This window comes from Notamacropus eugenii, chromosome 2, assembly GCF_028372415.1.
Source record: "Notamacropus eugenii isolate mMacEug1 chromosome 2, mMacEug1.pri_v2, whole genome shotgun sequence".
NCBI classification, from domain to species: Eukaryota; Metazoa; Chordata; class Mammalia; order Diprotodontia; family Macropodidae; genus Notamacropus; species Notamacropus eugenii.
In genome coordinates, this window is record NC_092873.1 from 525,638,325 (window position 1) to 525,666,022 (window position 27,698).

The following is a 27,698-nucleotide window of genomic DNA, read 5'->3' on the forward strand; positions in this document are numbered from 1 at the left end:
TTCCTATCAGGGCTGTGATGCTGGGCTTGGTAGCTATTGGTCTTAGGCATGGCAGACAAACATTTTACAGTCTAAAGGAAGTACCCTCAGAAAGGTATAGGCTCAAAGGGGCCTACCCAAAATGGAATCATGTTTGACCTGGCTAGTGTAGAAACTGAGGTTTTGTTGATATACGCTTCTTTTCAATTGAAGTACAAAGGATCATAAGATTCAATTCTTGAAGATGTCATTTCTGGTCTCATTCCTTATTTCCAGAAGGATTTATCTATACACAAACTTACAGTAAAAAACAGTTTATATTTAGTGAAAAACATGTTGGCTAGACTCATAAAATACAGTTAATCTTTCCACATCATGACATTCCCCATTGTGGTTTTGATATATTATGAATGAGGATAAGAAATTAAATGGGAAATTCTGAAAGTTTTGCAGAAACTGCAGATGACATATGAAGGCCAGCAGATGACACAGAAAAGGTTTAGAAACTCAGAAATGCATAAATATCAGCTTATTCAGACTTCTCTGGTACAAAAGGAGGGTCAACAATTTTTATGTGGATTTCCTAGATTGGGATATGTGAACCATGTTCCTAACCCCCTAGATGTGTGTGTGTGTGTGTGTGTGTGTGTGTGTGTGTGTGTGTGTAATAACTGTATGATATTATGACAAGAATGCCTGTTCCATGGTTGCTAGAGGAGATTTAGAATTTCCAGTTCCCTGGAAAATATTCAAAGGAACATCTAAATACTTCATTTGGGGACAAATCTGAAGTCAATTCAATCACCAAGCATTTATTAAGTGTCTGTTCTATACACAGTTCTGGAGATATAAAGGCAAAAAATGAAATAGCCCCTATTCTCAAGAAGATTACATTCTGTTGGAGAAGATGTGGGAGAGTTGGAACACTAATTCATTGTTGGTGGAGCTGTGAGCTGACCCAACCATTCTGGAGAGTAATTTGGAACTATGCCCCAAAGGTTACTTATATGAACTGATGCTGAGTGAAGTGAGCAGAACCAGGAGAATATTATACATAGTAATAACCACAATGTGGGAGCACTGTTTTGATAGATGTTGCCTTTCACAGCAATGCAAGGACCTAAATCATATGCAAAGGACTCATGATGTCAAATGCCATCCACATCCAGTGAAAGAACGATGGAGTCAAAATGCATAATGAAACACACTCTTTTCTCCTTTGTTATGCTTCGTTTTGGTTTGTTTTTTCTCATGGTTTTGTCCCATTTGTTTTAATTCTTCTTTGCAACATGATTAATGTAAAAATCGTTTAGTAGGAATTTATGCGTAGAGCCCATATAAGGTCATCTCAGGGAGGGAGGGAGAAGGACGGGGGAAAAAATTTGGAACTTCTGGAAGTGAATGTTGAAAACTGAAAACAAATAAATTCATAAATTTGAGGAAAAAGAAACAGATACGTACACAGAAAATAGAAAATGAATAGAAAGAAGTGTGCAGGAGCAACAGAGGGAAACACAAATAAGCAGAACAACTTTGGTGCTCAATCGTGTTCTAAATTAAAAAAAAACTATACATAATGAAATTTTAAATTTCATGTACAATCCTCTTTTTCTGTTCATCTTTGTATACAACCATACTCATTCCAAATAAAATGTACAAATTTTATTTTAAATACATAATTCATTTATTTATATGATCATCATATATAACATAGTATGTAAATCTATTTAAATGATATTATTTCTACAATATAAAATATATTATAAAGAAATTATATACAATAAACATATACTATATGACAAATTATATATACACATACGTGTGTATATATTTTATTCTGAATGATACAAACACAAGAAAAGAAGTGCATGGTCACATACAAAGAAGAGAAAAGACGGTTATGTATGTGTGTATGTGTGTATGTATAGATGTGTATTTATTGCATTTAATTTATAGCTATTCCAGAGATATGTATGTGTACATATGTGTGTATAGGTGGGAGTAAGGAAGAGATAAATCTTTCTCCAGGATTTTGTAAGGAAAAAAATCTAAATTTGAAGTATACAAAAGCAGGCATCCAAGCTTTTCGGAGCGACCAACAACCTCAGCAGCCATCTAGCTCAGCCCTTACATGAAGTCAAATCCTGTCTACACCACCTCAATGTGCTTGTAGACTTGGAGGAGGTGTGCATCACCGTCCCCAGCAAGCAGCCAAAGCAAGGACATCCCATTCAGGGCCCAGTTCCAAACAATAGTGGGCTTTTTCCTCAGTGTTCACCCACCGCTCCTAGGTCAGCTCTCTAGCGGCCAAGCAGAACCAGTGCGATTCCTTTCCCATGGCAGCCTTCTGTGGGCTCTCCAGAATGCTCCCTGATTGTGTGAACTTTCAAATCACATTTTGTGAAAAAAATACTAAAGAATTTTCCATGAGCTTCTTTATGAATTGCTTCTCATAAAATACTTCAGAACATTTTTAATTTTAGAGTTAGAAGGAACCCTCTACGTCATTTATTCCAATGCCCTCATCTGTAGGATGATCAAACTAAGGCGCAGGGATGGGAAATGGCCAAAGCCATATGGCCAGGGATGGTTTCCTTCCTGAGTCAGAGGATCCACAGAGCACTGACTAGTTCAAGGCTACACAATTACTATCTATTAGAGACTCGACTTGAACTCCTGTCTTTCTGCCTTCCAAGTTGGCCCTCCATTCACTACGCTGTGATGGAAACTAAAATTGTGGAGACTGGAGAATTAGAAAAAGAAATGAAGGCTGATGGAATAATATTGAAAATGCACCTTGAGAACTAATTCCGAAAAAGTTTGAGTGTAGGCCCAGTGTTGGAATGGCTCTCTCCTGACCCTTAGCCTGGTTTAGAGGCTCATCACCAGTTTGCCCACCGGGAAATCAACCTTAAGTGGCCACTCACATAGCCCATCTGCTGTCACAGCAGAAGATGCAATATCTGCTGGTGCAGGGAGGTCCTGGTTTGGAAACAGTGTCCTGAAACATGCTGCTCATGCTTGCTACTGTAACACTGAATCCTCATTGAGGAGGAAAACCAGTGGAGAAAGCCTCTTGGTGACTTGGCTAGCTACAGTATCATCTGGCTCTGGGAATTCCCTCCTCACACGTCAGACACGGGCCACCTGTTCCTCCACCTCCTGTATCTCCTGTACCCTAGGCCAGGCTGTCCCTCATCCCTATCCCAGGAGTGCTCCCCCTGCTCATCTGAGGCTCCAACCTCCTCAGCTCCTCCCAGAGGCTTTTCCCAAGCCCTCCTGTGGGAGAATGAACATCTTTCCCCAAGGAAGAGCAGCTAAAGAAATCCACTTGGGATTTGTGTTGGATTTACTCAGAGCATCAGAAATCGACATAAAAATGGATTCTAGAGGACACAGTGCATTCTCCTCATTTTATAGTTGAAGATTTAGAGTCTTAGGGAGTTTTGGGGGGGCACTGACTGGCCTGGGGTCACATAACAAGACTATATAAAAGGTTTGAACCTGTCTCCTTGCCTTAGAAGCTGACCTTCTACCCATAATGCTATGCTGTATCCTTACACACCAAAGGAACACAGAGAAAATGCAACCAAAAAAAATAAAAGCCCCACTCCACCCCAACACAGTTTAGAAAATCCAAGTCAGTGGAAAAAAACCCATCAGATTTCCCCTTCTTTCATCACTTCACACTAACCCTATTAGAATACCAGAAGGAAGATTCTTTAAAAATGAGTCACTTTCCCACCCCCTCAAGGTCTCATTAGCTGCTGTTCTGAAGATGCCAAGGGCTTCCAGGCCTAGGCAAGTCTTCCTGTGTTCCTTCCATAGACCCAAAGTCTTGGCCTTTGTTGCTGTTTACAGGAAATGGGAGCCAGTAGGATCATGCTTGGGTAGGAAAAAGCCCTGGGAGGATTCCAGACTGGCTCCAGCCCCTAGGTCTGTCATTGCCTTCACAAATCACTGAGACTGGTCAAGGTCATACAGTGGGGTCCCAAAGATGAAGAACTCCACCTAATTGTTGAATGTAAGGGGTGGGGGAGGCCAGGGCAGAAGATAGGACCCAGCATTGTAACTAAGGGCGTATAAGGCATTCTCTCTAAGCAGTACATCTTCCCCCATGGGGCAGTAGCTAGAGTGATCCATTAACATGTACTCAAGTGCCAGGCACTGAGCTAGGTGATGGGTTATAAGGATGAAAAGATAAAACAATCCCTCTGCTCAAAGAGCTTATACTCCTTCAGGGGAGATGTCATAAGCATGTTTCTATATATTCAGAAGGAATATCAAATAAATGAAAGGTAGTTAGGGAGGGAGGATGCTGGCAGTGGGGACAGGGGACACCAAAGTGTCGAAGATGGCCTTTGAACAGTCATTCAACAAGTATTTTAATGAAAAAAAAAAGCATGTATTAAGCTCCCACTATTTGCCAGGCATGGTACTAAGCACCAGCAGGCCTTGAGTTGGAAGTGAAAAAGAGATATATTTCAGGCATCAGAGGAGGACCAGGGATAAGAATGTTATCTGCATGTGTACATGCTTCAGGAAGACTTGGGTTCTAATTCTACCTTTGACACTGAACAGTGATGATAAACAAGTCATGAGGTTTCTAAGACTCAGCTTCTTTATCTGTAAAATGGGGACACCAATATCTCTAATATCTGCCCCCACAGGGCTATTGGGAGGGTCAAAGAAGACAGGTCATATACAAAAAATGTTGTCAACTTTTGGGTGGTTCATTCATTTTTCAGTCATGTACAACTCATCGTGACTCCATTTGGGGTTTTCTTGGCAAAGATATAGTAGTTTGCCATTCCCTTCTTCAGCTCATTTTCCAGATGAGGAAACTGAGGCAAATAGTGTTAAATGATTTGCCAGGGCCACACAGTTAGGAACTATCTGAGGCCAGATTTAAAATCAGGAAAATGAGTCTGCCTGACTTCAGGGCCATACTCAATCCACTGTGTCCCTCGCTGCCCATATTTTAAGGAACTCCCAAAAGATCAGCTATTATCTTTATGCTACAAAACACCCCCATGTTTAGAATCTTTCAACAAATCAAAAGACTAAGTCATTTCTTCCTTAAGCCATCTTTGTAAATTTCCACTGACTCCATCCCACAGCTCAAATTCATCTTCACTAATATGGTCAAAATGCCCTTTTTTTTTTTTTCTGGCCAAGGAGAGTGGGACTCAACCTTCTTACATAAAGCACACAGCTGGAACATTCGAAGGAATTCTCAGTTCTGCGTGGCTTAAGACAGGAAATGGGGCAGAGGCTTCTGCAGTGGACACGGGGGCCAAGAATGTGGAAGGGATATCTGAGAAAACAACATCAAGTGGGGAGGGCTGGATAAGACCTTAGGGATCATTTTGCCCAAAGGACTCATTTCAGGAGGGAGGGGGGATGAGGTAGGAATGACTCCTCCATGGCCACATGACTAGTTCAAAACCAAGCCAAGACTCCAACGAAGGCTCAACATTGCCTCCGGGAAGGGCCAAATCATTAAGTGTATAAGCTATCACCTAGCCTGGTTTCTTTTGACTTCTGAGGGCTGTGAGGGATCAACCAAGACATATGGGAATGATTAGGCGATGACCTTCGATGAGACTTACCTCAGAATGATTTGGAGAGAGGTAAGGGCCACATGGAGCCCTCCAGTGAGACTTAGCCAGGGAGTCAAAGCCCAGCTAAACAACAGAATACTCTTATTCAAACTTTGTTGACCCCAAAGCCATTTAGCTGGAACTATTCGGAATGTGGTAGAAAACCCCAAGAGTAAAAATAAAAAACTGCTTGGGAATCAGAGATGTCCTGAAGCACACTCACTTTACACACAGGAGACTTTAGCAGGCCCTGACTCTTCACTCATATTTTAGGCAAAATTCTAACAAGAAATTGAATTTTCCAGCTCATCAAAGCCTGGGATTTTACATAATGGCAGGGCAGAAACAGCACCGGGTTTGCTGTCAGATTGGGCTCTGCTCTTCACTGGCTACGGGATGAGGGGTGAGTTGCTCAACCTTTCTGGGCCTGTTTCCTCTTCTCTAAAGAAGGGGTTGGCCTAGCTGACCTCTGAAATCCTTGCCCATTCTAAATCTATGATTCTCTGACTGGAAACAGAAAATCAGGAAGTTCAGTGAGGCACAGAGGGAAGAAGTCTGAATTGAGAGTCATAAGGCCTGGGTACTCACTGAGGCTCTGCTGCTCAGACACGATGGGTCTCAGTTTCCTTCTCTGTAAACTGACAGTGCAGGAGCCTAGGGTCTCTGCTGGCCCTCTGAACTCTCAATCTGTGATTCTAAAGAAAAGGATCACAGAACTCCCAGTCTGTAGCAAGAGAATAGAAAGATAAAACCGTCTAAAATTTCCCAAAAGCACAAAGGCCCAGAACTAAGCATCTACAAGGCAGTGACTGTTGTTAGAACGCTGATCCTCCCCTGAAGGCACTTCATGAGCAAGGATCACTCAGTTTCATAAGGCAGGGAACTGTGGGCCACCCTTGAGAAAGTTTTCTATTAAAATGATTAATTTGTAGCTTGGTAGAACAAGGTTTAGCACTTCAGGGCTGTTGTAAGGATCAAACAGTGCTTAGTCCAGGACTTCACACACAGTAGATGTTACATAAATGTTGCCATAATACATGAAAATTCCTTCATTTGGAGCCAAAGGATCACCAGTTCTGAGTTGGAATGAACCCTAAAAGCCACATAGACCAAACTCTTTCATTTTATAGATGTAGAAACAGCAGTCAACAGAGAATGACTGAGGTGCTCCACGTCACAGACAAATGAAGTCAGCCCCTCTGGCTGCCCATTCGACTTCCCTTCCACAGTACACTGCTGATAGGTGAGGGCTTCCTGTATCTGGTTAGTGGTTGAACCTCAGCACTAATTTTACAAATCAGATTCTTCTTCTGGGAACTTGATGTTCTGAAGAATCGGAAACTAAGGTTGCCTTCTGGCAATGATGACGGTGCTTGCTGGGTGGGGTCTCTCACCCTGCTCCTTTCTGATCCTTCATTAGGTTCATTAGTCCTGTGGGGAAGGTTGAGATGTTGTCATTAACAGCACTGCCACAAGGATACAGGCTATCCATTACTTGAAAGGAGCCAGGGCCAGGTGAACACTGCAGGCTTTTCTCATGCTGTGGTTTGAAATATTTTTTTAAATGGGATTTTGGACTTTGAATCAGAAAGGTCTAGAATCAAATCTTGACTCTGTGAACAAAGGCAAGTGATTTCATCTCTCAGAACCTCAGTCTCCTCATCTGTAAAAAGGGACAATACCTGCAACACCAACCTCACAGATCACTGTGAGGGTTAAAAGCCATAATGTACCAGTGCTTCAAAACCGTCAAAAAGCGATGTCACTGCCAGTTATTACTGTCATTTACGGGAGGATGGAATGGATTTGTGATTCACCAGAGATCTAGTGTTCCAGGAAAAATATATGAAGAGTCTACATTTTCATCAGAATAGGGAACTCCCAGTGTGAGAACTCCCTTGACCAACACCAACAGCAACTGTCTGTGACTCAGTAGAGAGGCAGGGTGAAGTTGTGGGTAGACAGCTGGACTGGGAGTCAGGAAGACCTGGGTTCAAATCCCACATCTGACGCCAGATGTGTGATCCTGGGTTAAGTCACTTGACCTGTCTGCCTCAGTTTCCTTATCAGTAAATCAGCGATGATAACAAAAGTTCCTATCTCTTAACGTTATTATAAAGACCAAATGAAGCCACGTAAAGTGCTTTGCAAACCTTGAAAAGGCTAAGTGGAATTAACAGCTAGCATTTCTAGAATGCTTTCAAGCACTTTATGCAAAGTGCTAATTTACATAAACGATTTCATTTCATCTTCCTAACAATGCCATTGTAATCCTCATTTCACAAATGAAGAAATTGAAGCTGATAGAGGTTAAGAAGCTTGCCCAGGGTCACAAAGCTGCAAGATCAATCAGCCTTATTAGGTAAGTCCTAGGGGGTTAACCACAGCTAGGAAGTGTCACAGATGAGATTCAAACCCAAGTCTTCTGGACTCTAAACTCAATACTTGACACTTAACTAATCATTGCTATTACTGCTGCCTCATCATTTCATTATTCTCACCAAAAACATCGTGTGCTATAGAGGACCTGGATTCCAGTCCTGCCTCAGACACACTTGGGTCATGTGACCCTGGACAAATAACTGGCAGAAAGTCAGGAAGACTTGCATTCGAATCCAGCCCCACACACTGCCTGGCTGAGCGACCCTGAATAAATCACTTAATGTCCCTTAGCCTCAGTTTTACCTATCTGTATAATGGGAATAATAATAGTACCTACTTCTCAGGGCTGTTGTGGGGAGGAAATATTTTTAAAGTTCTTTGCAGTCCTGAAAGCAACTTTATAAATGCTAGCTAAGAGCTGTAAAATAGTGGAGGGAATTGCCTCCCCAGGATTTCCCCAGGAATGAAACCAGAGGCCTGGAGATATACACACATGTGCAAACACGTATACATGTTAGCCACAGCTAGGATCTATCTGAGGCAGGGCTCAAACTTAGCTGGCCTCCAGGCAGGGTACTAGGCTGCCTCCTCATTAGGTTTCAACCCTCAATAATCATAACAGACATTTCAGATGTCACACACACATACACACATATTCTCCCACTCCCACTCTCATAGTACTCCTCACACAGACACACTCCCATAACACTCTCACAATTCACACACACAATCTCATACATTCACACACACTCAAAACACATACTCCTCATACACTGACACTTGCATAACTCTTGCACTCATACACTCACATCTCTCATCTGTACTCACATACATACTTATACACGGACGCGGTCACATACACACTCTCTCTCTGTCACACACTCACACACGATTTCCTTTGAAACATATGAAGGAAAATCCGAGGTGTGGGACTATTTTTTCATTGTGAGCTCCTCGAAGAAAGTAACCCTCTGTTACCAACCAAGGCAGGGGGCATGGCACTGAGGCAAGATGAGCAGGCCCCTCCTTGGGGCAACGTCACTTTCTTTCCTCAGGCAGCCTTTTCAGAAAGGGGAGGTGTCCTCGAAGGCTTCAATAGCCCTGGTGGGAAGAGGCCTCAGGCTTCCGCAATGATGAGCTAGAGAATTCTCATTTGAGAAAAGCATCCTTTGATGGCCTTCCTCCCCTGATGATTTTAAAGCACCAAGGTGCTTTTGCTCAGCACTTCAGCTGCAAAATGAACAAGGATCACATTTTATTTTCATCCTCTATTTGATTAAATTCAACAGACATTTTAAAAGTACCTACTATGTGCCAGGAACTGTGGATACAAAGGTAAAAATGAGACAGTCCCTGCCCTCAAGGACCTTATACTTTACTGGGGTGACATGACACGTATACAGTCTTTAGACTATTTAGAAGATAATTTGGGGAAGGGGAAGATATTAACATCTGGGGATGGGATGGGATTGGAGAAAAGTTTTGTGTAAGAGTTGGCACCTCAGATGTACTTTTCAGGAAGCTGAGGATTCTAAGAGGTGTTAAGGTGTTAAGGAGAGGTGAGAGCATTCCATGAGCCTCTGAAAAGACAGGAAATTAGAATGTTACGTTTGGGAAACAAATTGGCTGGCTGGAATTTAGAGTATGTGAAGGCGTATAATAGAAACATTTTTAGAAAGAGAGATAATGGACTTAGAATGTAGACTGAGGCTTATTTTGGCCATGGCCAACCAGGAAATCTCTACTGTTTCACCATACATATTTGTTTCAAGGACTGGGTTAGGATTGAGTTATCCTCCCCCGCCCCTACCATGGGGAAAGGCTGGAAGGAAAAAGATAGACTTTTGTTGAATGAAAAAATTTAAGAGGAATAAGCACTTATTAAGCACCTACTGTACGCCAGGTATTCTATGTGCTAGCTGCTTTTACCAATATTATGCTGTTTGAGCTTTACAACAATACTGGATTTTAATAAAAGGGAAGAAAAGAGAAAGGAGCTAAATTTTGAAGGGCTTTAAATGCCAGCTTGAGGATTTTTGTATTTTATCCTAGAGGTAATAGAGAACTGCAGGTGGTTTTTGAGTAGGGATCTGAGAAGGGGAGAGAATGGCATGATCAGATTGGGAAGGATGGATTGGAAAGGGGATGGCCTGGAAGCAGAGAGACTTGAAGAAGAGGTGAAGTGACTTACCTGAGTGACCCAGCGGTGGAGGCCAGGAACAAGCCAGTGGCTCGCTGGCTCTGGGCCTCTCATCCCAACTCACCTCGCTGCCCACTTGTTTTGCCTCTGTCTCAGCTCCGGCCTCCAAGTGACCAGGTGGCAAGATGGCTGCCATCCTTCAGTTATCACAGTACTGTACCTTGAGAACGGACAGCATCAGCACTGTGATAACTGAGCCAGGGCAGCCCGTCAGTCATCGTGTCTGGTCTGCTGCCATGCAAACCTCCTTCCCCTTTGCCAAGTGCGCTTGCTCTCCCAGACTTTGCCAGCTGAAGTCCGGGGCTCCCTGGTGGCAAAAAGGGGAGCAGCCCGCAAGTGGGGAGACTGAAATAGGAACCTGCCCAGGTGAATCCCAGAGAAACGGATGGGGTGGATGGTGGGTCAGGTACACAATTCCTACATATTGATAAGGCTGTGAGCCTGTGAAGTTACCCTGTTTCTTTGCTCCAGCTCTGCAATGCACTGCATTCTGCAGTAGCATCTACCTGAGCCTAAACTGGGAAACCAGGAGACTTAGACCCCACTCCCAGAGGTTTCACTGGCCAGCCCCAAATAGGCAGATACATGCAAGCTCCCAGATTCCCAGTCTGGTGTTTGGTTCAGAAGGGGGAAGGGCCACACATATTGAGCTTTAGGCAGGTAAAATGCCAGCTGTCAGAATTACATGTACTTCTAGGAAGGAAAAAAACTAAGTAAATTAGGCAGTAATTATTACAACCATTCTATACAGAGGGTCAACAATGCAGCTAGTGATGCTGAAGATAACTACGTCTACCCCTTTACCTGAGTTTTGTTACTCACTGCCATCTCTTGGGTCTTTTATGTTAATCCCAATCCTTTGCGTTCTTTTCAAGGCCAGAAATACATGGTGGTCAAAGTGTGCCTGGCAACCTCTGGAATTCCTAAAAAAACAAGAAAGGAAAGAATCTCCTTGCCTTGTTTTGCCTGGAATCAGGTCTCCATCTCTTCTCTGTCCTTCCCACACTATACTGCCAATACATATCATATATAAAAGTGTAGCTCCCTCCCTTGGAGGGCAGGGGCTGTCCTGCTCACCTGGTTTTCTGTCTTCAGAACTTATCACAGTTTATGTTTGTTGCTTAGATATGCCCAACTCTTTATAATCCCATCTGTTTTGTTCTGCTTTAATGAACATTCTCATTCTCTCTCTCCCTCCCTCCCTTTCCCTCTCTCTCTCTTTCTCTCTCTCACTCTCCCCCCACATATATACATAAACATAGTATATCTACTACGTATATGTATATATAAAGATATGTATATGTGTGTATAGACATGCACATGCATCATTTGTTATCATGCATTCACCTCCCAGAGTTATGTGAGGGATGAACTCTCTAAACTTAAGGGTATATGATTTATGTTAGCGTAAGCAGATCATTTTACCTTTCTGGGCCTTAGTTTCCTCACTCATAAAATGAGGGAGGTAGGCTAGGTGGCTTCTTGGGTCCCTGCCAGCTCTAAATCTGTGATTCTGTGAATAAAATGCTGTCTAAGTGCCCAGCATATGTTTATGTGGTCTAAGATGAGGCTTGTAGATTTCAAACTGGAAGGAAAATCAGGATTCCTCTATTTTTCTAAACCTCATTTTTCCCACACGTAACATGGAGCTTGATAAAAAGTTATAGTACCAGCCTCACAAGGTTCTTGTGGAGACCAGCTAAAGAAAGAGAGGTGAGGTACTTAAACACACCAAAGTCCTACAGAGAAAATGGCATGGAGATGGCTGGAGGAATTACCCATCACGAAACATGTTGAGCTAGTGGTACAAGGATATTCAGGCTATCTTGAACTTGTGAATCCTGCAGAAGAGAGAGCTTTGTTCTACTTAGCCCCAGAGGATAGAGCCAGGAGCAAGGGATGGGAAATTCAAAGAGCTTCATGTCAATGAATACCGCCTATCCAGGAGGGCTGCTTCAAAGTGGCCTGCTTGGCCTCAGAGGTGGTGGCTTCTCCCTCTCTGGAAGTCTTTCAGCAGAAGCTGGATAATCTCCTGCCAGTTGTGATGGAGGGGGGAGTCTTTTTGGACATGGATTGGCCTGAACAGCCTCTAAGATCCTGTCCCACTCTGAAATACTGTAATCAGGCAGCTGACTGGTGCAGTGGATGGAACATCAGGTCTGAAGTCAGGAAGACTTATCTTCCTGAGTTCAAATCTGGCCTCAGATGCTCCCTAGCTGTGTGACCTTGGCCAAGTCACTTAACCCTGTTTGCCTCAGTTTCCTCATCTGTAAAACAAGCTGGAGAAAGGTACGACAAACTATTTCAGTATCTCTGCCAAGAAAACCCCAAATGGGGTCACGGACGGTCAGACGTGACTGACCAAATGACTGAACAATACAAGTCTAATCTCATTTAACAGAGCAGGGAACCGAAAGCCAGAGAGATTTAGTAATTTGCCCACCATCCTAAACACAGAAAGCAAAATATCCAGGATCTGAATCCTGGTCCTGACTCCCAATCCCTGTGCTCTCCCCAGTGTCATGCAACTACCTGTTGACATGACGTATCTTTATTTATAAAATAACATTTAGAGAACCCTTAAAAGTCTGCAAAGCAATATATATGTATATACACACACACCCAACCCCAAATCTGCAAATTAGGCACTTCAAGCTTTGTTATCCCCATCTTACAAAAGAAGAAAGAGGCCGAGAGTAAATAATTTGTTCATGTTCACACAGCCAACCAACAAGAGGCAAGAGCCAGCTTTATATAATTAAATGATTTGAGCCTCACAACAGCCTAGTGAGAAGGGTACTCTTATTATCCCCATTTTACAGATGAGAAAACTGAGGGACAGCGAGCTCAGGGATCCAAAGCTGGTATGACCCAGAGCTTTATAGTTGCAAGGGCATCACTCTTTCTCAATGTCTTTTTTCTTGTTTTTATTAAATGGGTTAGCAATGCACCCCCAAAAACTGTGACTCATTCCATGTCTATCTTGGCCATAGCTCTCAATGGACTTTCCTAAGTAAAGAATCGCAGGTTGTTTAATTAAAAAGCAGGTTCTTCAATTAGAAATTGAGTATCTTTCAAAGACTGCCTATACAGATGGAATCTTTGTAACTTTAAAGGGGCGTGTTTCTGATAAATGACTCAAATAGTGTGCTAATAAAAGTCAGAAAAAAGCATCAGTATGCCTGGTCCCAGCCTCATTTCCTCCCCTCTTTGTTTTCTCTCCTCCTAAACAGAAAAGGAATGTCAGAACTGGGGGATTAACTTCGCATAAGTGACACACATCAGATCTTCAGCAAAGTGACTTCTCCAGAAATGAAGTCCTACTTGTGGGGTCAAACCCTTTCCAGCCCTAAGCTGGGAAACCTTTCAATGCAAGGTCAGAGAGGGCTAGACTCAATTGTGGCTGCAGTAGGCTGGCTAAAACATGAGAGGGCGCCAAAGATCCAAACTTGGCCTTGATACCCCGGGCTTCCTGGAAATCGCAGCACATTTTTAACCAAATTATAAACATGTGTTACATAAACAAAGACCTGGGATTACTGTGGAATAACACTGGGGATCTCTGACCCAACAGGATGGATGACTGGGCTCAGCCAGAGCGGCCTCACGCTTCTGACCTGACCATTGTCAGTGTTCGTAAAAGCGAATTCCTGGCCCTGAAATAATGAAAGAGTGGGGGGAGGAGGAGAATTGATTTCTTCCAGCAAATAAACGATCCAGAGCTACTTAACAGTTATCTGGCTGGCCATTAGCAAGCATCTGACTGCCTTCATAATGTCTCTGTAAAGCTGAAGTGCCTTCTATTAACCCGGCAGCAAATGCCAAATGCTCTAGGTACTGCTCTAGACCACCCTGCCAACCAGGAATGTTTTTCTTTCTCATTTCACCTTTTTTTCCTACTGTGGGATAAAGGTAAACATTCTTCAATATCCTGTTTTTTCTGGGTTTGTTTTGGTAGGGATCTGTGATTTCTTTGATATAAGGAACTCACAGCGTGGAAAGCTCCCTTCACTTTATGTAAGTGGCAACCTGTTTGAGAGTTTTATCCAATTGCCTGGTGCCATTAAAAAGTGAAGTGATTTGTCCCTGTTCCTATAGTTGGCATGGGTTAGGATTTTAACCTGTATCTTCCCAGCTCTGAAACTGGTCCTATACCCCCTGCACTCTTCAGCCTCTTTAGGAAATCACTTATTTGCAAGAATATACAGAATGAGCCAAAAATAGACCATCTTCATTATGTGAGTAGAAATGGACTCAGAGGAACATTGTATTCACGGAATGGCTCTAAAAATTCCAGAAAGAAAAGCAACAGGCTCTCAAAACTTATTATATAAGCTTAGAAAAAAGTGTATTTATTGTTCTTCTTCCAGACCTATGATCTCAGTCATGCAGGCAATGCCCAGTGAGGAAACTCCCTCTGTAAAGCAGGCCAGCCTCCCGCTAAGTATTCTGGAGATTGCCAAAGGCATTATAAGCCCAGGCTCACTCAGTCCATGATAGGGTCAAAGATAGGACTGGAATAAAGGTTGAACTAAGCAGGCTAGCGCTCGATCAACTACACCATGTTGTTACTCGAAATTTTATTCAGAGAAATTACTCCTTATAATGTTTGTACTTGAACTCAAACAAACAGAATCTTTTGTCTTTTCTGCAGATTTTCTTGGCATGAATAAAAATGTGTTTTTTATATCGGGCCAAGCATGTGTGTATAACAACATATAGTTTGTGAAAACTCCCTCTGCTGATGCAGACCTGGATTCTTCTGTAACTTATGGTCTCAGAGAGAATGAAAACTGAAGTAACTTGGACAGGGTCATGCTACCACTGTGGGTAAGAAGCAGGACTTGAACCCAGGATCTCTCTAGTTGAAGGTCAGTCACCTATAATTACAGACAATGGAGAGGGTGGAGTGAGTGAAATCGGTGATTTTCAAGTTTTTCCTCTTGGAAGCAAATTCATCTTCTAAATCTTCCATTTTTGTTAGGGAGATGGCACAACCTAGTGTTAAGAGCCCTGGATTTATAATCTAAGGACCTGAGTTGGAATCCTAAGAAAAACACTTAATTTTCTCTGGGTCCCAGTTTCCTCTTCTGTTAGAGGAGGGAGTTGGACAAAATGACCTCTAATGTCCCTTCCAGCTCCAAATCAATGAGTTTCCATAAAATAACATAACTAAAGATGGACTTCACCTGTAGCATCAGGAGCCAAGCCAGGTATAGTCTCGAGCAATACTAACCACACCAAAGTTCTACACTAAAGAGATTGCTTAGAAATAACTTACAGTGCAGCTGCACAGACACCAGCCTCCCTTCTGCCTCTAAGAGCAGTCATCCACACATCCTCCTCCTCTGCCCTCCTCCTTCTCTCCTCTCCTTCTCATTTCCTCTCTCCCCTTCCCATTTACTCTCCTCTCCTCCTTCCCCTCTCCTCCTTCTCTCCTCCCCACTCCTGTCCTTTTCTCCTTTCCTCCATCTCTCTTCCCGGTCTGTCCTATTCTTCCTTTCCTTTCCTTTCCCCTCCCCTCCCCATTGCTGCTACAGATTTCCTTCCTCTTTTTTCTCCACAGATGTCACCTCCAACTCCCCACCCCTACTTTTGTCCAGCATGGGGGTAGGAAGTCTGTAGTCATGAAGGGGAAGCAGAGGAAGAAAGGGGCAACCAAGAAGTGAAAGGGAAGAGAAACTCCAGCTCTGAAATGCAACTTTCATTGCCCAGCAGGTGGAAAGAAGGGGGCATCATTTCCCCATCTGTCACACAATGGGGTTGCAACAGATGATGTCTAAGGTCCTTTCCAGCTGTAAAGTTTCTCTCTATACCAATGAACCCCATAGTGCTGCTGTTCCCCTGACCTAGTTCTGAAAGAGAAGGGGAAAGGGAGGATACTGATTCTGGAAGAACACCGCAGAGCAAAGACCCTTCAAAGGCAATGCAAGTGATTCCACAAACATGTGATGAGCACCAACCGTCTGCAAAGCTCTGTCCTAAAGATACAAGGATGAAAACAAAACAAACAGTTCCATTGTGAAGATGACCTTGTCCTCAAGAAACGTCCACTCCACTAGAACTAAAATAAAGGTGCTACAAGGTAGAATGTGATCAGGGCAAAGGAGAGTGAAGCAAAAGCACTAAAGGAAATTCAAAGAAGAGATAAGGATGGAATGTGGGATCAAGAAAAGCTCCATGAAGATGGAGCCCCTGGAAGTGATTGACGGTCCTTAAAGAAAGTGAGAGATTTACATGACCTCTAAGTCTCAGCAAAGAATCACAGAATGTCAGGGTTGGAAGGGACCTGGGGGGGATTAGGGGTGTGGGGGCTGGCTCAACTCATATCTCGCCAAAACTCCCCTCTTTTCAATGTTCCTGAGAAGTAAGTGATGGCCTCATCTCCCCAGTGAGGAGGAACCTACTTCCTCCTAGGATGGCTGGAAGGAACACTCATCTCTTGGCTCCAGGTATCTTCTCTGGTCCGACTCTAAGCCTGGAATGCTCTCCCTCTTCATCTCCTCCTACTGGCTTTCTTCAAGTCCCAACTAAAATCCCACCTCCTACAATAAGCCTTTCCCAACCTCTCTTAATTCTAGAGCCTTCTTTCTTTGAATTATTCCTTATTTATCCCCTACGTAGCTTGTTTTTCTGGATTTCTTTGCTTGTTGTCTCCCACATCAGACTGAGAGCTCCTGGAGGTCAGGGACTGCCCCCCCCTCTTATTGTATCCCCAGTGACTGGCACACAGTGGGCACTTAATAAATGCTTACTGACTGACTCAGAGCACATCTAGTCCAAGCCCTCCATTTTACAGATGAGATAACTGTGATTCATAAAGGGGTCACAGGAACAGAGTTTTAGGGTTGGAAGTGACCTCATTTTACACTCATTTTACAGATGAGGAACTGAGGTCAACAGAGGTTAATTTGGTTCAGAGGGTAAGAGGTTCCTCACTTACCAGTGCCTGGTACATAGTAAGTGCTTAATAAATGCTTCTTGCCTTGCCTTATAGCCTTAGGTGACTTGCCTAGGGTCATACCATTAGCATGTGAGACAGAATCTGAACCCAGGTCTTCCTCACTCCAATCCAATACTCTCCACATCACTACATTAGAAAGCTCTTCCTGACATCAAGCTAAAGTCTGCCTGCCTGCAATTTCCACTCACTGCTCTCTGGTATCAAGCAGAATTTGACTAATTAGCCTTCTCCATGATGGTCCTTCAAATATTTGAACCTTGTGTCCAGCCCAAGAAGTTCTCGACCCCAACTCAGTGCTCCATTGCCCACTGCTCTCCTTACCTCCTCCTCTGGCCCTTGCCCTTGACCCTGCTCAACTCCAGAGCCCCCATCCCAATCCTGCTCCCACTACCCAGCAGATGAGGCTTGGAGGAAGACACCCTCCCTGCCCCTGCCCCTGCTGGCAGGGCTGCAATGTTGGGGGTGCACTGTTCCAGCTGGAATCAGAGCATTTGATAACATGGATTCAAATCCTCACACCTTAATTAGCTGTGTGAACTTGGGCAAGTCACTCAAGCTGATCCTGTTTCCCTATCTATAAAACGGAGATAACATTTATGCTTCTCATCTCACAGAGCTGCCATGAAAAAAATGCTTTGACGAGCTCAATGCACTGTAGAAATGAGAACTGTTATTATAGTCCAAAAGAAATAGCTAGAGGGAGACTGGGTCCTATAGTACTGTTAGTAAGGAACTAGCATTCAGGGACACAATGGGCTGAATAACCTTTGAAGAGTTTGTCCATTAATGGCCCAAGCAGCCAAAAACAGAAAAAACACAAAGCAAAAAACTCTTTTAAATCTATTTTTGTTGACTTCGCTAGGGCATGTTGCGTGCCTCCTCCCGCTCTGCCTAGTACGATGTAAGCTTGGAGAGGGGAGGGGCTATTTCATTTGGGACTCTGTACCCCCAAGACCCAACACACAATAAGCACTTAATAAATTTTTGTTGCATTGAAATGAATGAATCAGAAATACATACCAGGTTATCCAATTCCAATCCTGATTCTGCTACTTGCTACACCAGTAACTTTGGTCATATCAACTCCCTCTCTGAACCTCAGTTTACCTACCTGTAAAATGAAGGGACTGAAACTAGAAGGCTGGTTCTAACTCTATCTTATCATCTCTAACACTAGTCCCAGAAGAAAACGATTAATAATTGCTTGTAGTTTTGGAACATATAAAGTAGCATCTTCACAATCAATAAGCATTTATTAAGCATCTACTCTATCTCATACAAAGACAAGAGTGAAACTGTCCTGAATTCAAGGATCATACATTGTATCAGGAAGGCAGCATGTATACTTATACATATATATATATGGATATATATATATACACCCATATATATATGTATACATTAAGTGAATACAATATATACACAATGTCTAAAACCCCTGAGAAATAGGGAGGCCCCAAAAGTTTATGTAGGAAAGGATGTTTGGAAGGATTCTGGGGGTTCAAAGAGGTAAAGATTGAGGAGGAGGTAACCAGGTAGCAATTAACAAGCTGTCCTTACCCAGCCCACTTGTGCTAGGAGCAAGCAATTCCTATCCTGGACAGAAATCGACTCCACGAAAGGGATGTGCTCGGAAGACCAGCTCATCTCTAGGCAGGAGTGGGTGGAAGCAGTGGAGACAGTGCTGAATTAAAAAGTCAGGAAGATCTGAATTCAAATACAGCCTCAGAGACAGACTAGTGGGATCCTGAGCAAGTCACTTCTCTGTGCCTCAGTTTCATCCTGTGTAAAATGAGGGGGTTACACTCAACGTTCCTTCCTGCTCTAAACGCATTAGAAGGAGAAAAAGGGAAATAATTCCTTCTATGGTGAGTGGTGCTATGTGACCTAAGCTTAAGTAAAATATTTCCATTAAACTAATTGCTTAGGATGTGTGCGATATTTTATTATGTTACAAAATATTTTTTTAAACCAAATTCTTTGCCACTCTTATTTTTCAAGCTAAAAATTAGAGGCCCAAGTCAAACAAGGGTCATCTGCATACATATACCAATTAAATAAATTATGTAAAATATGCTGATGTAAATCAGCACTGCCAACACAAGGCTGGCAAAAAACTACTCCTACTCCCTGAGGATAGCGGAGCCTGAGCCTACAGAGGGCCGAGAGGTGATAAATGTGGAAAGGTATAGCGTGGGGCAGGGACCAGGAGGAAATTCACCCAGGGTTCTATGGAACTTGTCATCTAAAGAGACCAAAAGAAAGAGAGCTGCCCAAGAGGGATGGGTTGGAGGTGATGGATCTGAGTTCAGAGGCCAGTTCTGCTTCTTACTACCCTTGTGATCATGGGCCACATTGTTCTGATTCTGTACAATGAGGATCTCTGAATCTATGATCCTAAGATCCTCCAGGACAGCTCCCTTTTAGGAGACAACTCTCAGGCCTCGAAGAGAAGTGTTAGCTTCGAAGGTTTAAGGTCTGAATTGTCCTGTCAGATCCTCACGTCAAACACAAGTTTGTATACAGAGTATTTTATCTGAACATCCTGATTACTCTCATCCTGAAAAAAAGAGGTGATTTTGGAAAACTGGGGTCCAAGGGCGTGGGGCTGCCCAGGCTTGAGTGCTGAAGGCACATTAAGGCACGAAGACCCATATTCAACACCTACTTCTGTTGCTTGGTAGTTACGTTTGGAGAGCCGTGGAATTTAACACCTCTGAGCCTTGGCTTCTTCTGTCAAATAGGGAGAAAATGACTTTTGTACTGGCATTACCATGTTGTTCTGAGGCTCAAGTGAGATTATATATACATATATATGTGTGTGTATATGTATACGCATATATGTACATATATGTGTATGTGCAGAATATATGGAGAACATACTTTCTTAAAGTATACTTAGAACATATTATAAAATGTATGCCTAATATATTTATATATAATATTTCTATGTTTATAATGTTTTATATATTTATAGTATAGTCTCAATATATTTCTATATTATCACGTATAAAATATGCTATATGTGTATACACTGCTCTGCAAACTTTAAGAAAAGGGTTACATAAATAGTAGTGCTAAAAAAATCTATAGTAAATATTATTATTTCAGTACAGCCAAAAAAGAATGGGGAATAAGCCTTTCTTTCTATGTTGGACAGGACTTTGGGATCTGAGGTCAAACAAATATCTCTAATAAAGCTAAAAATGTGCTCAAAACACAGGACTGGTCCAAATTTACTTTCATTATATAACATCATATTTTTTTCCCTGCCTCATTTAAACGTAGAAGTATTTAGTTAGAATATTTTTAGTTCAGCCTTCTACCACACCCAAGTTTCATTCTTCTTTTTTTTTCTCTGAAATCCAATTTGGGGGCTGCTCGGCTATCCCTCTAATTCTTCTTTCCCTTTTGTGTTGTAATCTTCTGGAAGGGGATACTTGAAGGCTCTCCAGGCACCATTTCCAAATGACCCATCCTTAGTTACTACAGCCAAGCCTGTCTTCAATTACTGGCCACTTCCCCAGCACTGGAAGACTGCTGCGTACAAAGGCTTTTGAAGCCAGCCTCCTAATGGAGAGTCATCGGTGGGTACTAGCAAATTCACTGAAATTCACTGACCTTGAACTCAGGACATCTGGATAATTGGGCCACACATTCTCCGAGCCTCAATTTCTCTACCTTCAAAACATGGGACATACACATGTAAGGAAGGTGTGGAGATCACCACTAGGCTGATCTTTGTCAGACAAGGCATGGAGGGGATTCTTGTCTAGGTTCAAGGGGGTGCCCGTCCTTTGCTACTGAGTCATTCAGTCTTATCTGACTATTTGTGACCCCATTTGGGATTTTCTTGGCAAAGATACTGGAGTGGCTTGCCATTTCTTTCTCCAGTTCATTTTACAGATGAGGAAACGGAGGTAAATAGAGTCAAATGACTTGACCAGGATCATACCACTAGTACCCTGAAACTGAATTTGAACACAGGTCTTCCTAATTCCAGACCTGGTGTTTTTTGCTAGCCGCTCTAAATAAAGATTCCAAATGAGTCAGCCAATGTCACCTTAGGCAGGTCATTTACTTTTTCTGACTTCAGCATCTCTACTCATAAAATGTAGCGGTGTGAGGGGACTGGATTGGATGATGTCTGAGGCCCCACTTCGTCTTCTAAGTCTACTGTTATGGAATCCTTAAAATGAGCGTAATCATGCCTCACAGGATCATGCTGGGGTTCAAATAAAGTGTCTGTAAAGGGTTTTGTCAGCCTTAAAGTATATATAAAGGTCAGTTTAATACTCTCCTAAATTGGTATTTGTGGGTTTGTTTGTTTTTGTCCGTGAAATGAAAGAACAGGGTTAGGAAGGGGAATTGGATTAGATCTAATCTCGTGTGTGTGTGTGTGTGTGTGTGTGTGTGTGTGTGTATGTGTGTGTATCCTGGACCCCTTTGTTGGCAGTGTGCTATGGCCCCTTCTAAGAATCCTGTTTTTAAATACATAAAATCAAATGGACAGGATTATAAATGAATTCAATTACAATGAAATCCAGTTATTTATCTATCTATATATTTTTACAATTTGTGGATTCCAGCTTATCAGCTATGAAATTGTATCTAAAGTTTCCTCCATTGCTCTCTATTTGGATTAGGCTGAACCTCCCCAAGTGCAAGATTTCCAAGGGAAGGTCCCTAATAAACCATTTCCCAGCCCGTTTCAGCTTTCAGCTCTTTGCCATCTTGGGTCAAGTGAATGAAATGGTTGGGGAGGGTCTGGCCCTAATTGTCTGTGGCCGAGGACTGCACAGTTCTAGCACCAGATACCACCCAACCCCAATTCTGTGGGAAGATGACATGAGCAAGGAAACATGGAAATAGAAGGGGAAGAAGAAAAGGATAGGAATGGAAAGCAGGACAAAGAGGAGAAGGGCCAAAAAAAAAAAAAAAACAGAGTGAAGAAAGGAAAAAGGAGAGAAGTTAACTAGGAGTCAGTGCCAAAGAGACCATATGGTAGAGTGAGGAGAGGACCAGCCTTGGAGTCAAGAAGACCTGGGATCAAACCCTGCTTCTGGAACTTCCTGGCCATGGCACCAGTCGTTCAATGAGAGTGCTTTCTTTAAGTGTCTAGCACTGTATGAAGAAGCCTCAGTATCCTCAGTGGAAAGAGTAACGGATTTGGAGCCTAAAGCCCTTGGTTCAAATTCACTTGAATACATATTAACTATATAACCAAAAGAAAACCTCTTCCCCTCCCCACACCTGTATCATGAAGAGATGGACCTGCTGACCTTTATGGACTTAGTCCTGGAGGGGACCTCATCCAGCTCAACTCCCAGTGACGTCCAAATCTCAAAATCCATGAGATTCCCACCCTGGGGACACACTGTGACTCTGGACACATGATTTAAAAACTCTGGGTCTCAGTTTCCCCATCTGTAAAATGTAGGCAATGGATAGATGACCTTTGAACTAACATTAGCACAGCTCTTTAAGGTTTAATAGGTATATATGTATATATTACAGACACACACATAGGACGTTATCCTTATTTGTTCCTCACAACAACCCTGTGACCCAGGCGCAGTTACAGTCTCCATTTATGGATGAAAATACAGGTTACCAAAGGTGAAGTGACTTGCTCAGAACCATGGAGCTCTGAGTATCTGAGTCAGCATTCAAACCTAGGTCTTCCTGAGTAATTCTCTATTCCTGAAGCCAGCTGCTTGTCTCTTTAAGGTTCTTTCAAACTCAAAGTTGATTATGTTCTGATTTATAAAGGGAGAATCTCAACACCTGTAGCACTGTCCTCACAGGAAACACCATGAGGATCCAATGAAATGATGCCCTGTAAGGGGCTGGGGGACCCTTGCCAAATCATCTAAGCTCTCAGAGTCCCAGGCACTTCTCCAAGAGATGCAGTACAGCTAAGGTGCTGCTCTTCCTCGGCAGAAGGAGAGGATTTATTGACTGACTATATGTTCGAGGTGTCGGGGACGCAAAGACAAAAAACAGACCTTGTTTTCTTTGTGGGGGGGGGGGGTGAGGAAAGAAGAAGGCCAACATGGCACAGAGACATGGATGAATCCGTGCACTAAGGTTCAAAGCCTGCCCCTCATATTCATGACCTATGTAATAAATCACCCAACTCTGTGGGCTTCAACTTCCTCATCTGGAAAATAAGTCATTGGTGTTGCTCAGTCATATCTGACTCTTCGTGACCCCATGTGGGGTTTTCCCTGCAAAGATACTGGAAGCCTTTGCCATTTCTTTCTCCAGTTCATTTTACAGATGAGGAAAAGGAGGCAAACAGGGTGAAGTGACTTGTCCAGGGTGACACTGCTAGCGTCTGAGGCTGGATCTGAAGCCTTCTTGACTCCAAGCCAGGCACCTTGCACCATCCAGCTTCCCGAAAGTGGTGCCACTAATTCACAGGCCTCTGACTTTCTTTGCAGCTTTAGCTCTGTGATTTTATGATCTCTGCCTTCAAAGAACTTATGGGAGGTAACAGATCCAGACCTCCTCCCATCCCCCCTAATAAGAGATGCCAGTCAGCCCAGATGTGAAGTCAAACACATTTCTCCTCCTTATCACTCCTGACTCTTCTGTCAGTCAGAAAAGGTACCTTTTCTGCACTTCCTGTCAATCTGTCTGGCCAGGACAGAGTAGTCCTATAAAAATCTGACTTGTGGAAACCAGGGGTACCTAAGAGGCAGTAAGCTCTCTAGCTCCCTGAACTGTAACATGGAAAAAGATCCATCTATAAAGAGCACAGCAGCGGACATACCAGGGGTGGCTAGAAACATGAAATAATAAGTATTCCAAGGCGTCACTGCCTTCCATTTTGGCCCAGGGGCAGCCAGCAGACAGTTAAAAAAACAGTCTCTACTGTGCAGTACAAGCTTAGCCTATTTCAATCAACTGATAGCTTCCAAGCACCCCCCTCCCCCAGTGCCAAGGATTGTGCTAATAGGTGTTGTCTTATTTATAATGCCTTACTTTTCAGTACCTCCAGGATGGAAGATGATGCTGGAGATCTTGGGGAAGATTTATTAATACTCACAGGCCTACTGGTAGGGAGGAGCATTCTGCATTGTTCAGCTAGGGAAGGGAGCAAGAAATCCAAGTCCAAAAATGTGGATCAGATTTCGGTGACCAAGTTGGGCAATCCCTGAGTCAGTGACATTGTTCCGGATTTGCCTGGGCTCTTAGTCATCTCAGGAAAGCTATATTTAACAGCTTAACTTAAAGATGACCAGTTGCCACGCTCACTCCCTTCTACCTCTCACTGCTTCTTCTCTGGTCTGTCTTTCATTACTCTCTAATAACAGAACTCAGAAAAGATGTTCTGAATGGCCTCTCCAGTTCAGCCTCCAAAGTGTTTGCTGTTGTTAGATCCAAGAACATGAATAATTCAACCAGTCCATCTCTAGACCACCACATCAATCATTCATCGGTCTTAGTACCCAAGTGCATCCCCCAGGAACCTTCCCTGAATAACACACAGAATGTGGTTTTTCTTCTTGTTCTTTCCGATAAGCTCAGCAACAGATGCTATAGCTAGCTACCTCCCTTTTCTACCTGTCTGGCCCTCCTTTCTTTGACTTTGAGGTCCATCAGGATAAGGCACCAGACTCCTAAGACCCTCCTATTCTGAGGCTCCTTTCCTGTTTTAGAACTGAAGTCTGATAGAAAGGATGGGCTGAAGTCTGATGGGGGTGGTGGCCTGGAGGGGGAGTTTTAAAGAGGGGTCTTCTCTAGACACTCTGGAGATACCTCCTGGGATGTCAGGATGGAGAAAGTAAGGGAAAAGTGTTTCCTCTCTTCTCCCTCCTCCCTCTTAGAGCACCTGTCATTCATTAGCGGACAGAGCAGCAGTTACACACATGTACATATCACCTATGTCTTCAACTCTAATTTATAGTGTTAAAGCTACCAGAAGGCCAACACAGCAGGAGGAATGGGTTTCTGCTGGCTGGAAAAAGACAGGGACGGTTGGCAAGGAGGCTAAGGGACCCGGAATCTTGTATTTCTCAGCCCACTTTAGACCCGGGAAGTGGGGGCATAGGTGTGGTCCTAGGTATGACAGAAATAGGAAGCAAGGGACCAGTTGGGGGTGGGGAGCAGGAGTGAGAGGAAAGAGATGAGCTCCCCAACAGGAAAAAGAGTCAGAGGTGGACTTAGTTAGGGGTCAGTTGTGGCCAAGTGCAGGGGATCTCCTTCGGATTCCCACCCCACCCCTAGCTAAACTCAGTCAAGGAGCATAGCATTAAAGACACAAATAATTACCTCAATAAAACAACTAGCCCCCAGTTCCTGCCAAGAGCTTCTGAATAGAAATAAACCGTTTATTCATTGGAGGGGGAAGCAAGGCAGAGGGGTGGGGTTGGGGAGGGTCGAGAAGGGCACCCTGGACCACAGAGAAGTCTCTGGCGCCCCTCGCATTTCTCTCCAAGCGCCCCCTCATCCCCCAAGAGAAGCTGCGTGGCAGGTCCCGGGCTGGCCCTCCCCCGCTTCTTCCTCCCCCAGCCCGCCCCCATTCTCCCTCCTTCCTACCCGGGGGCCCAGCCCTGTCCGCTGCGCTCAGTCTGTCCATCCGTGCGGGGCGCGATCCCGTCTGGTCTGTCTGGCGCCGAACCCGGGTGCGCGGTGGCGACGGCAGCGGTGGCGGTGCTGGTGGCGGCGGGGACTCCCTCCTGCCTTCCTTCTCCTTGCCCCCCGCTCCTCCTCCTCCTTCTCCTCGGCCCCTCCTCGAAGACTCCTCCCGCCGGATCCTTCATGTAAACAACATGCAGGCAGGCTCGATTTACAGTCGCCGCCGCCACCGCCGGCGGACAGCGAGGCAGCCCAGCCAGCACCCCGGGGAGTCGGGGGAGGAGGTGGGGGGCAAGAAAGCGAGTGCGCAACTCTGAGCCCCACGCAGCCCCCCCGGGGGCACGGACCCGGGCCAGATCCCGGGGAGGGGCGGTGCTGCCCCCGCCCGCCCCTTGAGCCCGGGTTAGCCTGCTAACCGCCGCGCCCTGCCCTTTGGAGCCCCCGGGGGGCGCTCCTGGGCGCCCGGGGCAGCGCCAGCGGGTCAGGCGAAGTGGCTGCGAGCTGGCGCGCACCCCTCGGCCTGGGCGCCTGGTCCGGAGCTGGGGGGTCTAGGGGAGTCGCTGGCTCAGCACCCTCGGACTGCCCCGCCCGCTCCAGCCCCGGGAATGGGGGGGTGGGGGGAAGAGTGCGGGGGTGGGCCCTGCGTGCTGGCAGACTGCCAGTTCTTTATGCCGGGGGGCTGCATGGGGGCCTGATGAAGCGCACCCTGGCGGGGCGCACAGCCGGGGTAAAGGCCACCAAAACAACGCAACACAACACTACACAACACACACGTCCCCGCCCCCAGCGCAAGCACCCAGGGCTGTGTATCTGTGTGCGTGAGCGCGCGCACGGAGAGACCCAGCGATGGGCGCAGAGTGGCCCGACCTCCAGCCCTGAAGCCCGAAGTGGCCTGGCGCGGGTTGGCGGGCGGGCGGCACCGGGCCCCAGCCCCAGCTGGAGCGCAACGCCTAGCGAGTCACACGCGCGCGCGTGCGTACACACACACACACACATACACACAAACACACAGACACACAACTAGCGCGCGCGGGCACACGTAAAGCCCCGCACACACCGCCCCCGGCCCGCTGCGCCCCTGGCCAGCTTCCCGACCGACGCCCCCTAACCCACCTGCGCCCCCCGAGGGCTCCGGGCCCCCCTCTCCCTTTGTTCTTCCCGATATTTGCACGAAGATTATCTAATGACGCAGCAAGACTCGCCACAACGTGACCGTCGCCATTTTTCTGTTTTTATTATATCTCGGCCATGTGATAGATTTAGGGGGAGGAAAAGAGAGAGAGAAGAGGGGAGGAGGAGAAGAAAGGGGAAAAAAAACCCTAAACTTCCGGGTCTCATGACCAGGAACAGAGAAAAACAAAAGAGGATGAGACCCAACTCCGAGGGAAGGATGCGTGTGTATAGTGTGCGTGTGAGTGCGCGCGCGTGTGTGTGCGTGAGTGTGTGTGTGTGTGTGTGTGTGTGTGTGCGCGCGCGCGCCCACCGCTCCAGATGACCCCAGATCCCCAAATGAATTAGGTCCGTGGAGGCATTTTTCGGCCCTGCTGGTCCGTCCCTCCTGGCCCAGATTTACCCCGGCCGCCGGTCACTAAGGGCAGTGACCCCTGAGCTGGCAGCCTCTTCTCTGCCCTCCTGTCGCCCCTACCCAGGGCCCTGGAGCGCCTGAATTCCCGCTGAGCTACTCAGCGGTGTTGATTTCTGGGTCAAGTTCAGAGAAGTTTATTGCCCAGAGGGAAACAGTCCCCAGCGTTTAAGGAGCACGGTGCTCCGAAAGCCACTATTATTGTGACTATTACTACTACTATTCTTAGTACTTTTCCAACAAGATTTTTTTTATGACAACCTCCTAGCAACAGCAAACGGAGTCTATTATTTTATTGGCTCCGCTCCTTTTCGTGGGCTCCACCTCTTCACCCCCCTCCCCCATACTCTCACCCCTTGTCTTCGGCTTGCGGGCACACCCTGGTGCGGAGGGAAATGCAAA

At 44.9% G+C, this 27,698-nt stretch overlaps 1 protein-coding gene across 1 annotated transcript; it reads right to left on the reverse strand.

The window, feature by feature from the left end:
* Nucleotides 1-1,639: 1,639 nt before the first annotated feature.
* LOC140523247 (uncharacterized) lies at nt 1,640-26,399 on the reverse strand. Its single transcript, XM_072638207.1, has 3 exons — nt 26,295-26,399; nt 25,676-26,253; nt 1,640-11,087 (listed from the first exon to the last, which is right to left on the reverse strand). The coding sequence occupies exons 1-3, from the start codon at nt 26,397-26,399 to the stop codon at nt 10,979-10,981; spliced, it is 792 nt and encodes a 263-aa protein (XP_072494308.1). The 3' UTR covers nt 1,640-10,978.
* Between the last annotated feature and the right edge of the window lie 1,299 nt (nt 26,400-27,698).